The sequence below is a fragment of the Patiria miniata genome, unplaced genomic scaffold, assembly GCF_015706575.1.
Source record: "Patiria miniata isolate m_02_andy unplaced genomic scaffold, ASM1570657v1 HiC_scaffold_5, whole genome shotgun sequence".
NCBI classification, from domain to species: domain Eukaryota; kingdom Metazoa; phylum Echinodermata; class Asteroidea; order Valvatida; family Asterinidae; genus Patiria; species Patiria miniata.
Genome location: NW_024037072.1, coordinates 2,026,564 through 2,046,144, shown reverse-complemented (window position 1 = coordinate 2,046,144; position 19,581 = coordinate 2,026,564). Strand labels below are relative to the sequence as shown.

The 19,581-nt window shown below is 38.1% G+C and overlaps 1 protein-coding gene across 7 annotated transcripts in view; it reads left to right on the top strand.

Moving 5' to 3' along the window:
• The window catches only part of LOC119741525 (protein phosphatase 1 regulatory subunit 12A-like), a 69,643-nt gene that overhangs the window by 43,393 nt on the left and 6,669 nt on the right, over window positions 1–19,581 (top strand). For 6 of the 7 annotated variants that reach the window (XM_038217313.1, XM_038217317.1, XM_038217316.1 and 3 more), the window contains 3 exons: window positions 6,469–6,625; window positions 6,986–7,209; window positions 10,026–10,082. In XM_038217313.1, coding sequence (XP_038073241.1) covers window positions 6,469–6,625; window positions 6,986–7,209; window positions 10,026–10,082 — 438 coding nt within the window. The remainder of the gene's footprint in view (window positions 1–6,468; window positions 6,626–6,985; window positions 7,210–10,025; window positions 10,083–19,581) is intronic. The other variant, XM_038217318.1, reaches the window with a different exon arrangement.

The following is a 19,581-nucleotide window of genomic DNA, read 5'->3' as shown; positions in this document are numbered from 1 at the left end:
TCAGACCACGCCCCTTTCCCATTTTTTCCAGACCATGTTCCCATTGTTTCCAGGCCACGCCCATTTTCTGGCAAAAGTCCCTTTCTCGTTTTTTTAGGTCGCACCGCTGCCGCCTGTTTTGACCCCACCCCATTTTCCATTGTTTCAGACCCCACCCTTTCCCATTGCTTCAGACCACACCCCTTTCCCATTGTTTCACTCCTTTTTTCTTGCTTGCTGTGCTAATTAGCTAATAAGCTATGCTTGGCTTGTTTTAACACACTATATGAACTTTGAGTGTTCATTGAAAAAAAAACAGGTATTCAAATACACCTGTTTTGGAAGTGGTATTAGGCTCTTTGAAGGCGAAAGATCACTGTAATGTAGAAAATAAATTCCAGCAATTTTAAAAGTTAACACATTTCATTGAACAAGATATCAACAGTTTGGAAATATGGTTACCGTCATATAATTCCCGTGTGTGTGTTTCCTGCAAGTCCACGTTAATTTGGCCTAGTTGACTGCTCTACCTTGACGTTGAATGCATTTAGTGTCAGGAAACAGAGCACTTGTGAACTTTTATCATGTTTTAAAACTCTACTGATTAATTATTTTGCGTTACTTTTGTGTGGTGTGATTTTCTCATAGCGTACCTCATTTGCCCAAGAAATTACACAGTAAATCCTCACAGATCCTTCAGAATCTACCCAGATTCAGTAGGATTCAGTACGAAACCGCATGTGTACATTGATATGTCTAGTCTGACTAGTCAGACTAGACTTGTCTGTATTGTAAAGCATCTGAAGTTGTGCAACTCATTGCTTGATATGCGTGCAGCTAGCCGCAATACAGTAAATTTCCTTCAAATAGAATAGGGGGAAAAACACAACGATTTTGACCCTTTCACTCAGCTAGCCAAACCACATTCTAACCATTCTGTCCAGACATACAGCACATGTAGAGTAGATTACATTACATTACATAGCATATTGACTCCCTCATTAGCAAAGGCGGCTTGTTTGACGTTCATTCTACTAACACCGTACCACCTTCTCATTTTAAACAGCTGTGATTCTTTGAATGCTGATGCATTCAAAAGCTGTAGATTGTCATTGAAGCAATTAAAAATTGGAAGTCCACATTTCAAGTTATTAAATTAGTTTAACCTACAGATACCTTTTCCCACGACATTGTGAGGCGTCAAAATATGAATTGCACAGATGGTCATTGACGAAACATTCCTCTTCACCTTCTCAGTAAATAACAAAACCTTACATAGTAGATGTTTATGGAAATTTCATGTGTGTACTAATTGTTTTCATTTGTATTCATATTTTCTTTTCATTTGTGCCACATTAATAAAAGAACACACATCAAGCTCTCTTTCACCTAGAATTGTTTGGTAATCTACCTACAGAAATTTAATTCCAAAGAAACAAAAAAAAGAAATTAGTAATAAAATCGAAATTGTTGTGGAGAATTAAAAGGGAAGGGGAAGCTCACTGGTTTTTAGTAGCAAACCTAAGAAGTAGTTTTGTGAACCCGTTCTCACTTCACTACGCTCTCACAATTGATGCACTCTGCGGTGTTATTCAACCCATGTCTTGACATTGATGATGACATACTGCACACAAATGCCTCATCCTCGGCACTTTTAATGTCTGCCGACAAAAAGAAAGACCCTTTCACTCAGCCTAATCCCTTACGATGCCAGACCACTCTACCTCTCCGCCCCCCCCCCCCAATCTTCAAAGAAAAGATAAATGCACTTCGCAGTTCAACCTCCTCAGGACGTTGAACTCTTGAATTCTGGATACACCAGCAGGATGATTCTGATAACGCGGCCACTTAAATCTGTTTACTTCGCAAACGTCCCATTCCCAATTACTGTGGCATATCTGAATGTTATTTGCCTTTCCGTGAATGGTGCAGAAAGCCTGGCATTTGTCTGTGGCGCAGATGGAGAAATCACGTTGGATAATTAGTAGACACCTCTGGGTTTTTCCCTTCCAGGGAAAACAACTCGCCTCACTGCATGCGTCATTCTACTTGAATGCGAGGTCCCTGGAATTTTTCATATAATCTGATCTGTGGAAATCGGTTGAAGTTTATCACAGTGCATCCCTGTGGCCTGTTCATGGTTAAGAATTATGTTTATTGTGAATTTCGCCCTACAATTAAAGCACTGTTTTGGTTGACCTTGAAGAACTGTCTTCTTTGCCCCTTGATCATGTGTCTGTTAAAAAAACAAATGCTGTGGACTGTTCAATATCACTTTTTGCGTAGGTAATTTTAAAAAAAAAAGTTTCAACAGCCAAAGGCGGTGTTCTTCTTTGGAAGCATCGTTTTTAACCTTGTAGTGTCTTGCCTTGGTTTGCAGTTTATCAACCATTTCTCTTGCCTCCTTACCACAATTTAGTCTCAACATTTTTGCAAACTTGAGAGAAACAGTTTGATCTTGATTCAGATTCATACATCTTTTGATGTTTTTTCTTGCCCATTGGAGTATTCCTTTCCATGTCTTTTATTCTCTTCTCCAATGTTGAGCAGGGCCCAATTTTCCTTGAACTGTTAAGCAGAAAATATTGATTAAGATGTGCTTAGCAAACATCAGCTGGTAACCAGTCACAATCGTTAGACATTGCTAGATGGTCTGGCTGGTAACCCATTTTTGCTTGGAAAATATTTTCTGCTGTTTATTTTGTTTGTTTTTTGGGCCAATTTTTGTCCTTTAGCAGCTGCTAAAATCATTACAACTATAAATCGAGGCTGGTAACCCATTTTTGCTTGGAAAATATTTTCTGCCGTTTATTTTGTTTGTTTTTTGGGCCAATTTTTGTCCTTTAGCAGCTGCTAAAATCATTACAACTATAAATCGAGGCCCCAGTAAGAGCTCACCGATTTAGCTAATGCAGGATTGCCTTTTTATGACCAGATGGGACTGCCCCTTTAAGGTGTCCCTGTCTCATTGTCTTTGTCGTCAGTCCCTGTTTAATTAGCCAGTAGACATCTCTTGGCTCTTTGCCCTGCGGTGTGATGTACCAGCTGCCTGGCATGCCAGGCATGCCCAAGATGCCTCTCAGGGCATTTTCCCACGGTGCTGCCGTCTGTCCCGATTGGCCAAATAATTGATGACATGCTAATGATATGCTAATGAGGCACTTTGGCGCTGATGCGTCATTACTCTTTTTATTATGTCGGAAATCACTTGAAGAATCGTCATTCTGGCACAGTTATCTCTTATGAGATTTGGGAGTTCATGGAAAAGCACCCGGAGATAGTAATTGTTTTCTTAGCCTTTGACTAAAACCTCATCGTTGTGCAACGGAGATTTTATGAGCAGAGAAATTTGAAATATGTTAAAGGGACTAACTCACAAACATGGTGGCTAACATAACAATTAAAAATCACAGTGCTCGGCAGAGGAAGATTTTATTCACAATTGTGTTGTTCGTTTTAATTTCAAGTATTTACCCCTTACACCACTAATTCCCTTGCATTCTGTCTAGTTCTCTTCCCATTTAATAAATTAATTTCCTCACTTCTCTATCACCCTGTCTGCTTTTTTCCTCATCCTTTTCCCTCGATTTTAGTATTACAATTTTTTGTCTCGAAAAGTTGATTTGCTTAACCAATGGAGCTTCTCAAGGAAAAAGTCAAGTAGTCCAAATAGTTCAATGAAAAAAAAAAATTAATCTACATCCCATTCTTGTACCATTGCTATGTAAACATTTTGCATAGTTTAAGAAAAGATTTAAGAAAATAAAAACGACCTCCGTATTTAGCCTCCTTACCACATTTTCCAAATTCTCTACCTGCAAGGCCATCCCACCTTTTTTTTTCATCAGGGAATTGCTAATGATTAAAATATTGCTCAGCAAAATATAAGACACCCGTATTTTCAGCTGAGCAGAACTTTCTGTGTTCGGCAGGTTTTTCCAACGTGTGCTCAGCAATGTGATGAAATTCGGCCCCTGGATTGCTCTCACTCCTCATGCCATCTCCATCACCATCTCGTCTCTCAAGGCATCCCTCGTTTTCTCCTCATTATCCTCCTCATACTTGTCACCGTCATCTTCTTTGCCTTAATTGCCACTCGTCTAGTCTCCCACTTTTCCCCCCAGCATGCCAAATTCCCGGCATTCTGCCGACAGACGGAGGTTTCTTCACTTCAAAGTCAAATTCTCTTGTAAAATCCCAAAGAATGTGGTCTCGTCTCGTCCCCTGACATAATGCGTGTCGGTTCCTTGAAACAAAATTAACACTAGAAGCAGTGTTACGTACTTTATCATCTGGTATGGCTTGTGATTGAAGAAGTGTGTGAAATTATTACCTTTTTTTGTAATTTGTGTTGGGACCTCAGTATTCTGATCAGATCAATTCAACTTCCATTTCAAATTTAGATGTTGGAGAAACCCAGGGATACTTATACACTTGTGTGTTTTTTGGAAACCACACATAAGTGAAAGCCCAGTAAAATTGTCTACCAAGTGGGATCTGAACCTCGGTCACCAGATATTGAGTGTAATGAACATGACAAGGAAAAAAGAATCAATATGTACAATGTATGGGGCATCCAACTAATTGAACATGAAATGCCTAAAATAGTCCAACATTTTTTTTTTTACAATAATGCTGGGAAAGGTATCAACCCTTGTCTACCATCTAGCGCCAAAACCCACCCTCCCTGAATGTATTGCAGGGGTGATGTTAGTCAAGATTTTTCCAGATTTCATGATTTTTAAAGAAACCCTTTTTAAGGGGTTTATCTTATAAAGGGATATACAACATTTGCAAACATCAAAGAACAAAACTACCAAATTTTTATGAAATACCTTACTTGACTGTAAGTGAATAATAGTCTCAAGCATCCTGTGAAATCATGACACCCGGTGTGCTGTCATTTTCAAGAAAAGAGAAATTGGCGTTGTATACTACGTTTAAAAGTGATTTTTATCTATAAAAAAGTTTTTCTTGTACCAAAAAAAATGGCTGTTTTAAGGGGTGCCTTTAGGCAAATACAAACATATCATAGAACCTACATTGCTCTGGGCCCTTCGGCAATCCTCAAACCCTCTGCTGATTATTTTTGGATTTTTCACTTCCCCCAGTCGCAACCCTGGTATTGGTAGGATTTCCTTTCCCATTCCATCTGTAAGAATGTATGATGCTCGTGCCTCAGTGAGACTAATCTACCGACAGTTTTCGGTACCAATCACTAAGCGTTGAAAAAGCCAGCTCGATTTCAAAGTGATGATGTTGACATACCGTAGTCATCAGATGGAAAAAAAAAAATTTGAAGGTGCAGTTGTCTACTGGTGAAATACTTTATGTTGTGTTTTCTTGACATTTTTTTTTTTTCTCATCTGGCAAATTTTTTTCATTTATGGAGATGCAGGAGATTTTTTTCATTTATGGAGGTGAAAGTCATCCTTGTCCAATATCTCAAGGCTGATGTCATTGTTTGCTTATATTTTGGTTTCACGTCTAAGTCTTTAGATATTTCAGTATAAAATAAGCTCCGTATGCTTCATTTCAACTTCAGCAAGTGGACAGGTTTTATAAGCGAACACGGCCTTGTTACCAGAGCAGAGACATCAGTCCAGCATTTTCAACAAAGTTGAAGTGTGGCTAACTTGGGGTCAAAACGGATTGTAGACTGATTATACTACGTTGTATGGTTACAATATTGAATGCTTTCTTGGATGGCTCTTGTCTGAACAGTGACATGCACGAAAAAGTAGGATTTTCTTGAAAGTCGTGTAGGCAGACACAGTTTCTCTTGCATTAAAATAAAAACCAAAGCGCTTCGGCTATGGCAAGATAGAAGTGGCTACTAACACCACTCCGCTTGGAAGCGGTGCCTGCTATGACACTAGGTCAGTACACACTAAATTCACATTTGTATTAATTTTACTTTTACATTGTAATTTTTTAATTCTCAAGGGTTGTGAATGATAGAACCCTCAAAATTGTGTAGAATTTTGTGTATTAAGTAGAAAGTATTCAAATTTTATGGTGAAAGAGTCGTAAGCATTGCAGAAAGAAATTAGTTCACGATATCACCACTAGCTTTTTCTTCTCTGTAACTGAAATTTTTGCTACCTTGTGGATTGGGAAACAACACCAAAAATGGCCTTGTACATGTAATTAATTCTTCATTAACTCTCTTGGTAGCTGTGCTAATAACTTTGCATATGAAAACGAATAGCTTGTTAGGTAATACATGTGCATGACTAACACGTTGACTATTCATTTCTTTCTCTTCGTTTAATCCATTCATTGCTAATTAATCAGAGGAAGGGTTAAAACAAAGAAAAGAAAACACATCCAACAACCTCGATTACTAATTTCTGCAGTGAAGCTTTTCGCTGGACTCCTCTTTCTAAAAATCATTTCGTTTTTCTTGTAAGATTATCATCTTTTTTTCTTTCTTCGCAAACAAAAATAGATAGCTTAAAGTATGGATTGACTTTTGTTTTGTTGTAGGAGTCGGAACCAGCTCAGCAGTTTTCCGGCCGCAGGGGTCAGGATAACCAGTCTAATACCACGGCAACCTTCACGGCTCGGCCAGGCCGTACTGGCTCCGCATCAACCGATACCTCCAGTACCTCAGTACGCACAGCCAGGCTCCCGTCCTCACAAGGTGCAATTTTTTTAAAAATAGAAAATCGCTTTTTCTAGCTAAGTAATTTCATCAAGAAAATTATGTTGAACTGCCGACTCCACCAGTACCACAGATTGACATATTCATCTTTAGAAGTTTGTGATAATTGGAAGTTCAAAAAGTTGAATATTTTAAAGAATGCTCATCTAATTGAAAATACAGACTTCTTGGTTGAGATTACAGGGCACATAGGTAATCCATATTCATGGCTCTCATTGGCTGAAGTAAAGGACAACATACTTGTGATTCCACGTCCGTTAGATACAAGCATTGAGAACAGGAAGTAGGGTGCCAGTTTTTTTAACCGGCTCCCATTTTGATCTCTTCTCTCGCTCTCAGACACCGACGAGGCCAAGGAAAAAGAGCGAAGAGAGAACGCCCGGAAAGAGCGCATGCAGCAAGAGCAGGAACGCCAGAAGAAAGAACGGGAGAAGGAGAGGGAACGCGAGAAGGAAAAAGAGAAAGACGACGACGACAAGTCGCCCAAGAAGCACAGCACCATCTCGCGACGCCGTCCGCGAGAACGGCGACGCGCCACGGGCGTCATTTACATTGATGAAGAGGTATGTGGTTCTTATGGTCTTCTTGCAGCTCAGGTACTAACCGTCTACGATGGATGTGGTATGATGGAAGTTTTATGCCAGGAAGATGTGAATAAAACAAAACTGTTCTGTCCCTTCTGTTCTAATGTTATATGCGCTGGATACTCAGGGGCTGTCCCAGTCTTGTGAGAAAAAGAAAATCCACAAGCTTGCTTACTAGAACTCGAACCCGTAACCTTCCGCTTACCACTCGGACACAGAGCTTGCTAGGCTTGACTGGCCTCTCTAAAGGTCATATTGTACTGCAGTCAGTATTTGGTATGATAAACTGTCATCCTCCCAAACGGTGAATTTGTTCCTGCAAGTACCTAGATAGCACTAAGACTGCAGCTCTTATAAAAAAATATATATCAGGAAGGGCAAAACCCAATCATTTTAAAATCGGGATTTGGTTGTCAAAAGACACTATTTGCAAACTGGATTTTTAATCTGAAAGTCCATTCACTTGGTGATAACACAAATCATCGTTCCCTTTTCAGTTTTCAAGTGGGGAATTTAAAGTTATGGTAGTACATGTAAAATTAGGCCCTATCTGAATTATGAAAATGAATGAAACTGCTGCAAACTGCTGACTGACGAGATTGACCTGAAATGTCCAAAACAACAAAATTAGCTGGCCTGACGATTCGGTCTTTAACAAGACCTGCTTCCGAATTACTCAGCTATTGCCATCAATGACACACACGGCTATGGGTACCGTAGTAGCTGAATTTCTCTTCCCACAGATGTGTGTGTTCTGTCAACTGTAGCCAAGTAGTTTGGATGCAAACTTGCTTCAATGACAACCCACTTTCTTGAAGCGGTTACAGTTTGAGGGATATATTAATAACTTCAGAAACTCACGAGAAAGTTTTCTTAAAAAGTGCAAGGCAAAGATATACCCTGACAAAGATATACAAAATGACATGTATAAGATATTTTAGCTTCAGGTTATTCAAATCAAGTATTGCTGAAAATTGCCTTATTTGTAAGACACTGTGTCACTACAGTATCACATGGTTTGAAGAGGGGACCATGGCTAGGCAAACAGTGTCAGACAAAACTTGGAAGTATAAAGAGAATCTTTATTCTCATCGTTGATGGACCAGAGAAATTGGTAAAAGTCTTAGAAAAGACCATAGCCCTTGAGCTTGAGTTATTTATTCATGAACTTGAATGGTGTAGTGAACCAAATTGTGCATTAGTTATTGGAGCTTAGCTCTACTGCTTTCTACTAACCTAGAACCAGTAGCAATAAGCTAGTAAGCAACTGTAACATGCTTAGCATTTTGTTTTCCGTTAGTGCTCTAGTGGCATGAAAATCAGCTAAGCATTTATAAGTTGTGATTGGAAACATTGCCTTGTAATCTGATACAAAGTCCCCCCCCCCAAAAAAAAAGTTTGGATACATGTAGTTAAATATTTACATGTTATTCCGGAGTCCATTTGGAAAATAGTCTGACACCTTTTATACATCAAGAGGTAGCAATTTGAGCATACTGTGCAGCATAGGTTATCTGACCAAGATGGCCACTTATTGCTGGACAGTCTTTTGGACATGAGCACATCCGAAGGGAACACTACTAAATTTTAGTCAATGATAAAGTTTAGTAACAATTCAGGGAAAAACTCTCTATCAAGGAGTTTGGTGATGAAATTCTTGTTTGTAGTTTGATCAATAAAATGGCTTTGGAAATATGAGGAAATAAAAAAAAAAAATGTTTTTGTGTGTTAAGCTTGTGCTTCTTTTATAACACATCTCTGTAATATTTCTAGCTGCTTTGAAATAAACACTTCAACATGAGGAAAGCTTTTCCGTGTCTTGGCTCTTTCTTAACTTTTTTGGCAATTAACATTTATTCTTTTCTTTTTCAACAAAACCTGTTTTGCAGAAGAAAAAAGTGTAGGTTGTCTTAATTTATTAGATTTATTGCACTTTCACTTCCTGTGCTACCTGCTGTAGTTGTAGACAATTTTGCATGCAAATCATTTACTGCTAAATAGTAGACCACATGTTATCACAGTTTTCATTGTTGGACGAATTGCATAATCCCTCAGCACAGTAAATTTGTGTTGTGTTAAAAGAGTGATGATGGATTTTGTCGGTCGCAATGCAAAGTGACGTATCGTTTGCACAAAGTCAATAGACGATCCCTCACTTCCTGGTGCACCCGACGATTTCTTTCATGAATATCCCTACAAATAGATACATTTTGCATTTGTTGATCAGCTTTAACGTTGAATCGTTCTGAAGTATCATCTTTATCAGAAAAGATCAGCTGTTCTTTTGTGAGTCCAATCCCCTCTGATGTACATGTTGTTTCCCCAAAGACAAATGTCCCAAATTTGTCTATCTGGTTTGACGAAAGTAGTGCCTTGATTTGAATCAATCGGTCCCTGTTGACCCTTGATTTGACCTTATTCAGCCAATTGCTCTACAGAAATTATATTCATATATAAAAACTGCTGTTGTGCCTTCAAATATATAATTCATTTGAAGGAAGCACTCCTTCAAATCGTTAATCGTGTTTAAGGTTTTTAACTTTTTGTCCAAAAAAACCCAGTTTTCTCCCACAAATTTAGGAGCTGCTGCACAAGATTAAACCTTCCACAATGGTCTTTCATGGTCAAGACCAATTGTGACAAGATTTTCCATCTATCTGGGATATCCTTTAATTAGATTATATTTAGTGGATTTGAAATCAGAGATTTGGCTCAAAATGTTACTTTTTTTTTTTTTTTTTTTTTTTTTTCTAGTTTGTTTTATTTCTAATTTTGAGGAATTTGTTTCCGCTCAGAATGAAGATGAATCTGAGGACTCGCAAGTCGAAGATAAAGACAAACTTTCTGAAAGGGTAAGTCAGTGTTTTTTCAATTTCAGGTTATGGGTTCCGTGCCCAAAGTACCCCCCTCAACGGTAAGAAAGGGAGAGTTGGGGGAGACCACTGGGAGGTACTTCTCATAGTGACTGTTTTAGCCGATTTTCGGCTAACTTTGACAGATTTTTTGTTAAAAAAACGAGTTTGACAGAAAATTTGACAGAATTGATTTTTTTGGCAGATTTCTGACAGAATTCTGCAAAAATGGTTATTTGACACAAAACATAGCAAATTTGAAGAACAAAAATGACATTTGTTTAAAAAAGCTTCAATCTTTTCAAACAAACCCTTGCAAAATTGGACAGGTTGACTGGTCTAGGTGCTGAGGTTCACATGGAACCAGACTTCGTCGTGACGCAACCGCGTTTTGCCCATTGCCTGAAATTTTATAACATCTTTATGTAACTATAGATTGTTTATGATGTAATTTGAACCTTAGTTAAGGCAATATTACAACATCTGCATGTGATTTTAAGTCTTTATAGTGTATTTCGAGTAATTCTGGGGAATTTGGCAGATTTTTGATAAATCTGACAGATTTTTGATAAATCTGACAGATTTTTGAAGTGCATTTAGCAGAATTTGAACATGACCTTACGGTCACCCTGATACTTCTGAATGGATTGCCGGTGACGCCTGATGCTCTCGCGAAAACGCTTTGGCTTTTTTCACATTCAGAAAAAAATAACTAAAGTATGCTTTGCAAACCAGTACGCGCATGCGGTGTGTCCTGTCCACCGTGCTGTTGAAAGTGGTCAAAAGCGCCCTCTCTTGTTAGCTCAGGGAGCCCATAACCATAGAAGTAAAGTTTTTGATGCAAACTTTCAACTAAGTGAAAACTAACAAGATAAAATGTGAAGCAAATTGTATCCAATATTATTGTTAGACTGGAGACATATCTTCATATCTTTCTGTTTATGAGGACAGGTAATTCCCTCAAAGCTTCTGAAATTGTATTTGTTACTATGCATCTTGACGATGCTGCTTTTCTCTGAGTGATAGGCCTAGCTCTTGACCCTTTAGTCACTGTAGTGGGCGAAACCACCTTGCCTATTACTCATTGTAGCGTCCAAAACGGCCCGACCACTACATGGTTTTAGTGATTCTTTAGTGAGTAAACACAATGTGATGTAATTTACTACAAGCGCTAATAGGTTAAGTATGCACCCATCCTATGAATGCACTGCCTATTCATGAGCGTGTTGATATATTTATGAGTTGGTCCCACATCAGAGGTCACGATGACAGGAATATGTTTGCCGTTCTCAGACTCTATATCTAAGCTGACTTCTCCACTGCCTGCTCTATTATTTAGTGCTGGCGCCCTCTGTTGACAATGATATCAAAAATGAAGCCAACTAAAATTTAAGAAGCAATTTCTCTTTGGAATTTTTCTTTAACTGCTTGGGGTCAGAAAGTTGTCCTTAGTTTGGTTCATTTAAGCTTAACTTCGGATTTGGTTAATTTGTTTAACTAGTTATATTTCTAAATGATGAATGTCATTTATCATACAATTATCTAGAACGAATTTAACAAAACTGTAGGACAATTTGCTGCATTTGGAGAGATTGTGTAATGATTTCCCTCCCCCACTCCCCCCCCAAAAAAAAAACCACCTGGTTTTAGACATCACTTCATGTAACGGCAGCTGGGAAAGCCTGGCTTCCAGTTTCCATAGCAACTATGATGTCAGTTCCTCCTGGTATTTTGAGTATGTGAGCTCATGTTGCTTAGCAACTCGTCTTTGCAAGGTGTCATTAAATAAGACGAAATGGGTATCTGCAGGAAACAAGGAGTTACACATTCAATGAAAAGGTTCTGCAGAAGTGTTCAATTGCATTTTGCAATTTTTCCCCCATAGCTTTTAGGTTTAATCCACTTGAAGGCCATTTTCTTTTGCAGTGAAAAAGCAACACAGATTCTCTTTTACTTGAAAATGTTTTCACTTGTCAAGTCTAACACTGGCGGACCGATCAAATTGAGTTTGCTTAAGTTGTTCGTCAAAGAAATGTTGAAATGTGCCATCATCTAGCCTCAACTAAAATTTAGTTTTAATGATAGTGTGATTGTAACCCCTGAACCAAGGAAACAAACTACAGTTTGTCATTTTGTAATAAATTTATTAATTTCAAAGATTTTCTGTGAAAGTCACTCTGCAGGATGTAAGGTGCTATTTTTCGACCAAGAATTAGGAGCCAATTTTAGAGGGGGGGGGGGGGACGCTACCTCATTTTTTTCTGTTATGTTCAAGTTTAAAATAGTTGAAAGTGCCTTTTTAGTTTTAAGTAAATATGGGAGAATTTCATCAAGTAAAACAGAAAGCCCATTTTGTGGGGCTAGACTTTATAGAAACAATTGCATTGTCCCCCTTCTCATGAATCCATGCCCGCAAGTTATATTTTATTGATATATCTTTGTTTGGAGTATTTTCATTCACATGCTGCTTTTGGAATTCAATTGAACCGATCAACAATTTATCAAACACACCTGGCCTTTTCCCAGTCTGTGATTTTTCCTGATGACTGAATACACACAATACTGCAATACAAGACATTGTTCTCACATAACACACACATGACCCCCCTGGATAACTCTGACAGTGTATGGGAATTCATATGCTAATGCATACTTCACTGCCGGCCAGGTGTTTAGAGACCCGAGGGTTATAGACATCGGTATAATGACGTCAGAGCACGAATTTAACCTGCCGTTGCTGTGAACTGTGCTGGGACATTGTATGGCTGTGGGGGTTCAAGAAAGCATAGCAACATTGAACGAGATGAGGCTATATCTGCATTCATGTGTACTTGTACATGTACATGGATGTTACGTGTACACTGTTCGCGTTGCTTAGGAAGATATGCGTTGGCATGCTTGTGTGTTCCAAGCTTGTGTCTCACGTCTGTGTCATGGGACAATAACACCAACAGCTGTCAGCTACCGTGTTACTCATAATAGATCTCTTGTCGATACTCATTAACCCAATTATTGGACCTGGTTTTCTGTTCCTAAGTGGATGTCGGCTCGGCTGTATTTGATGTTTATTCCCGGGCACAGAAAAGCACCCCATCTCTTGTGGTGTGTGTGTTTGTTCACGGACGTTTTTTAGAGTGGTGTTGATATGTAGCTTTATATCTGTCTCCCACAACCAATAACAACTCGGGCAGTTTGTCACCGGTATTTTGTGAAATCATGCCCTACAAAAATCTTTTGTGAACTTTTTTTTTTTTTTTTTGAGTTTAGAAGAAATTGCACGCAGTTAATAATTTATTGGTGGAACTCCGTCCAAGTATAAAATCTTGTCAAGAAAAAAAAAGTATTGGGAGATTTTGAGTACATGTCAGAATTGAGCAACTGTGCTGTGCATGGGCTGTTCTTGTTATCTTCTGTGTTGAGGATTACACGATATCTGTTGTGATAGAGGAACGAGGAACGAGAGTGCAAGCATCACAGGAATGCGTGGAATGCCGGCTGCTTAGCTGCTGCATCACAGCGACAGTAGAGATTGACAAGACTAGGCGAAGGGATGAGAAGTTCAAAATATAAGAAGACTCCTTGATGAAGCTCCTTGACATTAAGACGTAAATGAAGGAACCGTCTAAGAAAAAAACAATGACCTATAACCCGGATTGGATAACTGCTTGATCTGGATCGCTACATCTACTGTACACTAAACTTGGATTAATAACTTGGGATAATCCAGTTTAAACCGGCTCAACTCAGCCATCCTCCTCCAGCTTGCCAAGCAAGTGCTGAAGATATTTCTCTTCTGTGAAGAGGGAAAAAACTTGAAGGACTCTAAAAAATGTCTTACGGCTCTTACGGACGCTACGGAAGCGGCAGTGGAAGTCCATACTCCTCGTCGTCTTCGTCGAGTCCCTATTCGAGTTCTCGGTATGGGGGTTCAGGAAGCTCACGATTAGGATCAACAGGATCAGGAACAGGGGGCTACAGCAGTGTAAGGGAGAACAGCACATGTGCTTGTTCTTTTTTTCTTTCTTTTGTTACATTTATCCTCAGTGTCAGCATCAGTGCATGATAAATGAGACGAAGATAGGATCCATTTGATTTTTATCAATCTGAGTAAATTTTTTATGTTTAAGATGAATTGGATTTGTGGTTTTTTTACTTGGCAGCATTTACATGTAATATGTAGAATTTTTTTTTTGGGGGGGGGGTGTGTTTGAGGAGGGAATACTATCTGAATTAGATATTTTGTGTAGGTTGCCAGCACCTTGGTAAGCTACAAATATAAGTGCAGACAAAAGTTAAAAATAGATTTTTGGAGTTCAAAACGTCTTACATTAAGCATTACAAGCAAAATCTTACATTGTGAGAATTAGACTTTCATCATTTAGACTTTGAGAGTTCTCAAAGTTTTTATTTTTTTCAGCGTTGTTTATTTATCACAACCACGTGGCTGGAGATGATACACCTTCCAATGTGACACTGCTGATGAAGAATCAAATCATCGATGATGATTTATTTATTGATTGATCATTTTTTGTCAGCCGAATTCCATCAGACCGATTTTGGGAACAGCCTGTCCTTTGAAATGCATGGTTGCCACAGCAACACTCAATTGCAGTCAGCCATCTTTGTTAACCTTTGGAGAAAAAATGTTTTGCCTCCATAATGACCCCGGCACTTCAAACCGGGTCGTTAGGGATCAGATAGTATTGATCAGGAGAAGCGTATCGCGGAACCAGATCTATTCATTGGGTGCACAAACGACGGAGATAAGAGCCATTTATATTTACTCAGCCATTGGTCCTTGTGTTCAGGATTTCAGAATTTTAATGGATGCGATCATTTTTTTTTCATATGGCCCCTGTGACATTCAAAATATTTGGATTTTTTATGTCCTCGCATATTTTTGAATTCCATAAATGTGTCATTTGTACTTCAGACCCTGCCAAAACTGTCATTGCTTCTTTGTGCTTTCATCACATTTTTTTTTGGCCAAGATTTGATAAAAATGCCAATCATTGATTTGGTCAAAATGTATAGTTGAAAGCACAACGACTGCACGGATAAAGCATCCTGGATAAGAGTGGAACCTGTTTCCTCATGGTGTTGTGAGAATGTGCCGGCTGCACTTGCCGCGGCACCAGTCTACATTTGGACAAGATTTGCTTGAAATGGAATTTAAAACTTTTTTTCCTAATCAATTGAAAGTTTTCTAATTTTTTGTTACAATTACCAGCTGTTAACTGTTGAACTTAAAAAAATATAATTTTATGAATTCAGGAAAAAGTGTCCCTAAAGATGATGATTCACAAACCGTTTTAAGCACAAATAATTTCCAACTGCAATAATTAGCCTGGGAAAGTGTATACAGAGTCAGGTACCTTTGATCATAGGGTAGAGATTGATCACATACGCCATTGTGGGAGTCCAGGTGATAGACACGCAGCATGAGGTCCTAATTCTCATCCCTGGAATAAACAGTGGACAGGTCAAGTTTCTTGGAGTTGGGTCGGTTTATCAACAACAAATTCCACAAGGGGGCTTGATTTCGTCAGCTTGATCACGATTTTGATGAGAATATTGGTACCCAAATCCCATATTTTTTTAAAGGTAATGCGCAACATTTTGCTTTTGCTGTAATTTTCAGAAATGGATAGATTTGGGGTTAGTATTTTATAGCAGGTATTGTTACACTGACCTGTTTCAAGTTTTGTGTTCATAGATGCTGAAAAAAAAAACAAGGAAAAAATGTTGTTCTTGTAGTCTGGTTCCATGACCCTACATTTACTTCAGATGAAACAGCAATTTATAGACGTCTGGGAATTGCAAGGTCAGGGAACCAGACTATATTGTAGCTGGCCTGCACCTGTTCACTGATGTGTAACCGATTGCAAACCAAATTTGGACAACTAAATTTGATATTTTGCGGACAGTATTTGAAAACTGTCAGTTTTTTTCCAACGATGGTCGGCCGTCCATCGTTGGAAATTGATACAAAATTCCACTTTTCTTGAAAATGACAGCACACCAGATGCCATGATTTCACAGGATGCTTGAGACTATAATTCACTTACAGCGAAGTAAGGTATTTCATAATAATTTGGTAGTTTTGTTTTTGATATTTGCAAATGGTGTACATATTACATGTACCTTTATATATACATGTACATGTAATGCTTTTATAAGTTACAATTCAGTTTACAAAAAAAATTAGCGGATTTCAATCACAAGTAAAAGAAAATGTTTTTTAAGGAAATACATTACATGTATTTGGAAATAAACAAAATTGAGAATTTATTTATGAGATAATTTCTCAGAAATAGAAAAAGTGACGCAGAATTTGTAAACATCCCATAAAACATTAAAATAATTTTGTAGGTTGAAAAGTACTAATCAATTGATAAAAACCCATTATTGTTTTACTTAAGGCCGCATACCGGTATAACCGTTTTTTTCCAACCATTACTACGGTAAGTGTTGAATGTTCATTCCCTAACCTGATTTGTAACCCCAAATTGCAGACATCGACCCCTGAAAACGCTGAAACATATTCAATTTCAGATAATGTTGTTTATGCTTTCAAATTACGATTATGAAACTTTTTTTTTTCTGTCCTAATGTCCTAATACATGTACATCCTCTACTCCCATAAAGTGTTCTTCATATTTAGCAGTAAGCACACAAACCCTTGTACACGCCCATATTTAGAAGTGTTTTCAATCTTAAAGCACAACAAAGTTGAAATCACGTTCAGTCAATCTGTACAATCATGGAGGAGTAATGAATTGTATTAAACTTTTTGATTGAAACCCCACATGGAACCCCGGCCCTGAATAATGGGCACGTTTAGCATCTCCATATGAGGCCCCATGGCCCCCAACACAGGGGGAAGAAAACGCCAAGAATTCTGGCCGAGGCACGGACATCCGCCTTCAATTTGAATGCCTGTAGTAGTCAACTCTCTTTACAATGCTATGTTGTTTTTTAGCTTGAGTCGGATGAACTTGTGTGGAATTTTGTTTTGAACATGATTTTCAGTACATGGTCAACAACCCCTGTAATTGCTTAGAATTTATTTAAATTGATAGAAAGTTGCTTTTACTTTGTAGTTTTGTTTAAATTTAGTTTCATTTAGGAATGGAATATGAGTCTATATTTCCTGGTTACAAATGTATTTATGCTTGGTAACTTGAGTATCACTATTATTTTATGTAGGTCCATATATTAAAGGGAATTTGCAAACACCGAAAAAACAAAATGATAAAATTATCACGAAATACATGTACCTTATTGGATTGTTAGGGAGTGACAGTCTAAAGCATCCTGTAAAATCGTGGCTCCTAGTGTGCTGACATTTTCAAGATAAATTGTATTTTTCCAACGCTGGTCGGCCGACCAGCATTGGAGAAAACTGGCTTTTTTCCCAAAAACTGCTTCTAATTTTTCATATTCAGTAGTTCTGCATTTTCTTTGCAATTGATTACACACCTAGAAGGGGTACAAACCTGCTAGACTGATTCTCTGACCTTACAATTCCCCAAAGTCTACAAATTGCTCCATTAATCTTAGGTGGGGTCAGGGAACCGAACTACAAGAACTTGATTGTTTTTCTTGGTTTCTCCAGCATCTACAAACCCAAAAAGTGAAACAAGTCAGCTTAACAATATTTGCTATAACATACTAATCCTCCAAATCCATTTATTTCTGAAAATTGAAGGAAAAGCAAATGTTGTACATTCCCTTTAAGAGTTCGTCCTAAAGAAAAAACACAAAGCACAAGTTGAAAAGAAAAGAAAACAGCTTTCCATTCTTTCCTTCTAATGACCTTGCCATATTTTTGTTATTTTATTGTTGGAAGTCTGGCCTTATACAATCAAACGGAGGGCATGCTCCATTAGTTTTCAGTTGCACCCATTAAAATGATGAAAACGTTCATTGTGAAAGGCTTATTCTAATAAAACCCAGCAGCACTGTTCCTTTTGCTGTTACCTTGATTGATGTAGCTGTGTTACAACCTAGACAAAGCATACAGCAAGGCTGACTTTTGGGTACAAATTGTACTAACTGAAAGTTATGTACATGTATTTGTAAATAATATAATGACGCAGTAACTCATGGAAATCTTCATTGTATCTTTGTAAGCCCTTCCCTTTCCCCAACAATTTTGCTATGAGCTTTCCTGAATCTCTAAATCTGGCAAAGTGGAGTTACCAATTTTTGTATACACATCCAAGGCCGAGAAGAAGCGAACTCATGAAATTTTCCATACCATTCGCAAGACCTTAATTCGGCCCGTCCCCCCCCCCCCCCTCCCCATTCCACCAATTTAAACCCAAATGCCCTGGTCGTTTAAATATTTTCTTCAAGCTTTCCCACATGTGAATGCCCAAAACTCCAGCACTGTTGGTGGGTAGCCCAGTTGTTTCGCATGTAAACATTGGATATGAAGCCCATGTAAAGCCATGGGTTGGACTGTATTTTCCTAACTGGAAATCACTATAGAATCTGTGAGTGAATCCTGCTGGATTTAGTTTAGGGTCAAAGTTATCATTAAAATGAAAAAAAACCCACTTATTTCAGATCTCATGTTTCCGTGAGAAATGTTCACAGTAAATTGCACCAGTCATAATCATGTCAATCATATCTGTTCAAAACAAAATTTCCAAATTCAGTTTCCCGACTTTACAGTTTCCAGGATTTCGCTTGAGTACTGTTTGACGTACTTTGTTCAAAGGACTCCTTATTTGAGAGAAAAATCCTGTACAAGTATTCAAAAGTCTTCACGGGGTTTGCTTAAATGTGATGTTACACAAAATCCTCTATTTATCACAATGAAACTTTGAAACATTGACTGAATGCAGTTTTTAGACAATTTCTGACCCATATTTATGACATTACCCCCAAAATGAATCATTAAAAGGTCCTTTGTGTGTTCGCTTGTCTCTTTTGCTGTGCCGAGTCTGGATCAAAGTCCTTGTTATTGTAGAGTGAGTAGCATTCCACATACCATACAAGGCATTCAGGGTGTCATCCTCATCAGTATCTTGTCTCCGTCCAGCTAAAAAAACAATTTGTGTTTCTCTTCACATCGACACTAGAAATGAAAATATTTTTATTCCATTTTTTTTTTAAAGCAGTCTGCTATGGAATAATGGTATTGTGTCATGGTTGTGTCATCAACCAAAATATGACTTGGATTATTTATTCATCAAAACATTGATTAATTTTTTGTTTTGATGTGAAGTGGTAATACACTTGTATAGCAAGGCTTACTATTAGTTAATATTCGGTCAGAAAGAGAAATAAAAAGCAATTGTTTAAATTGTAAAAGATGAATTTGAGAAACGTTGATTAATTTTTACCCAACAACTGTCTGGTTCACGGAGGGATCCAGACACCGCCATGGGTAAGACGAGTCCGAAACCCGACCGTTTAAGAATTCCTTCTTGAAGGCATTCAAGGAATGCTTTCACGATGAATTTGGTTAACCTTTCCTCCCGACATG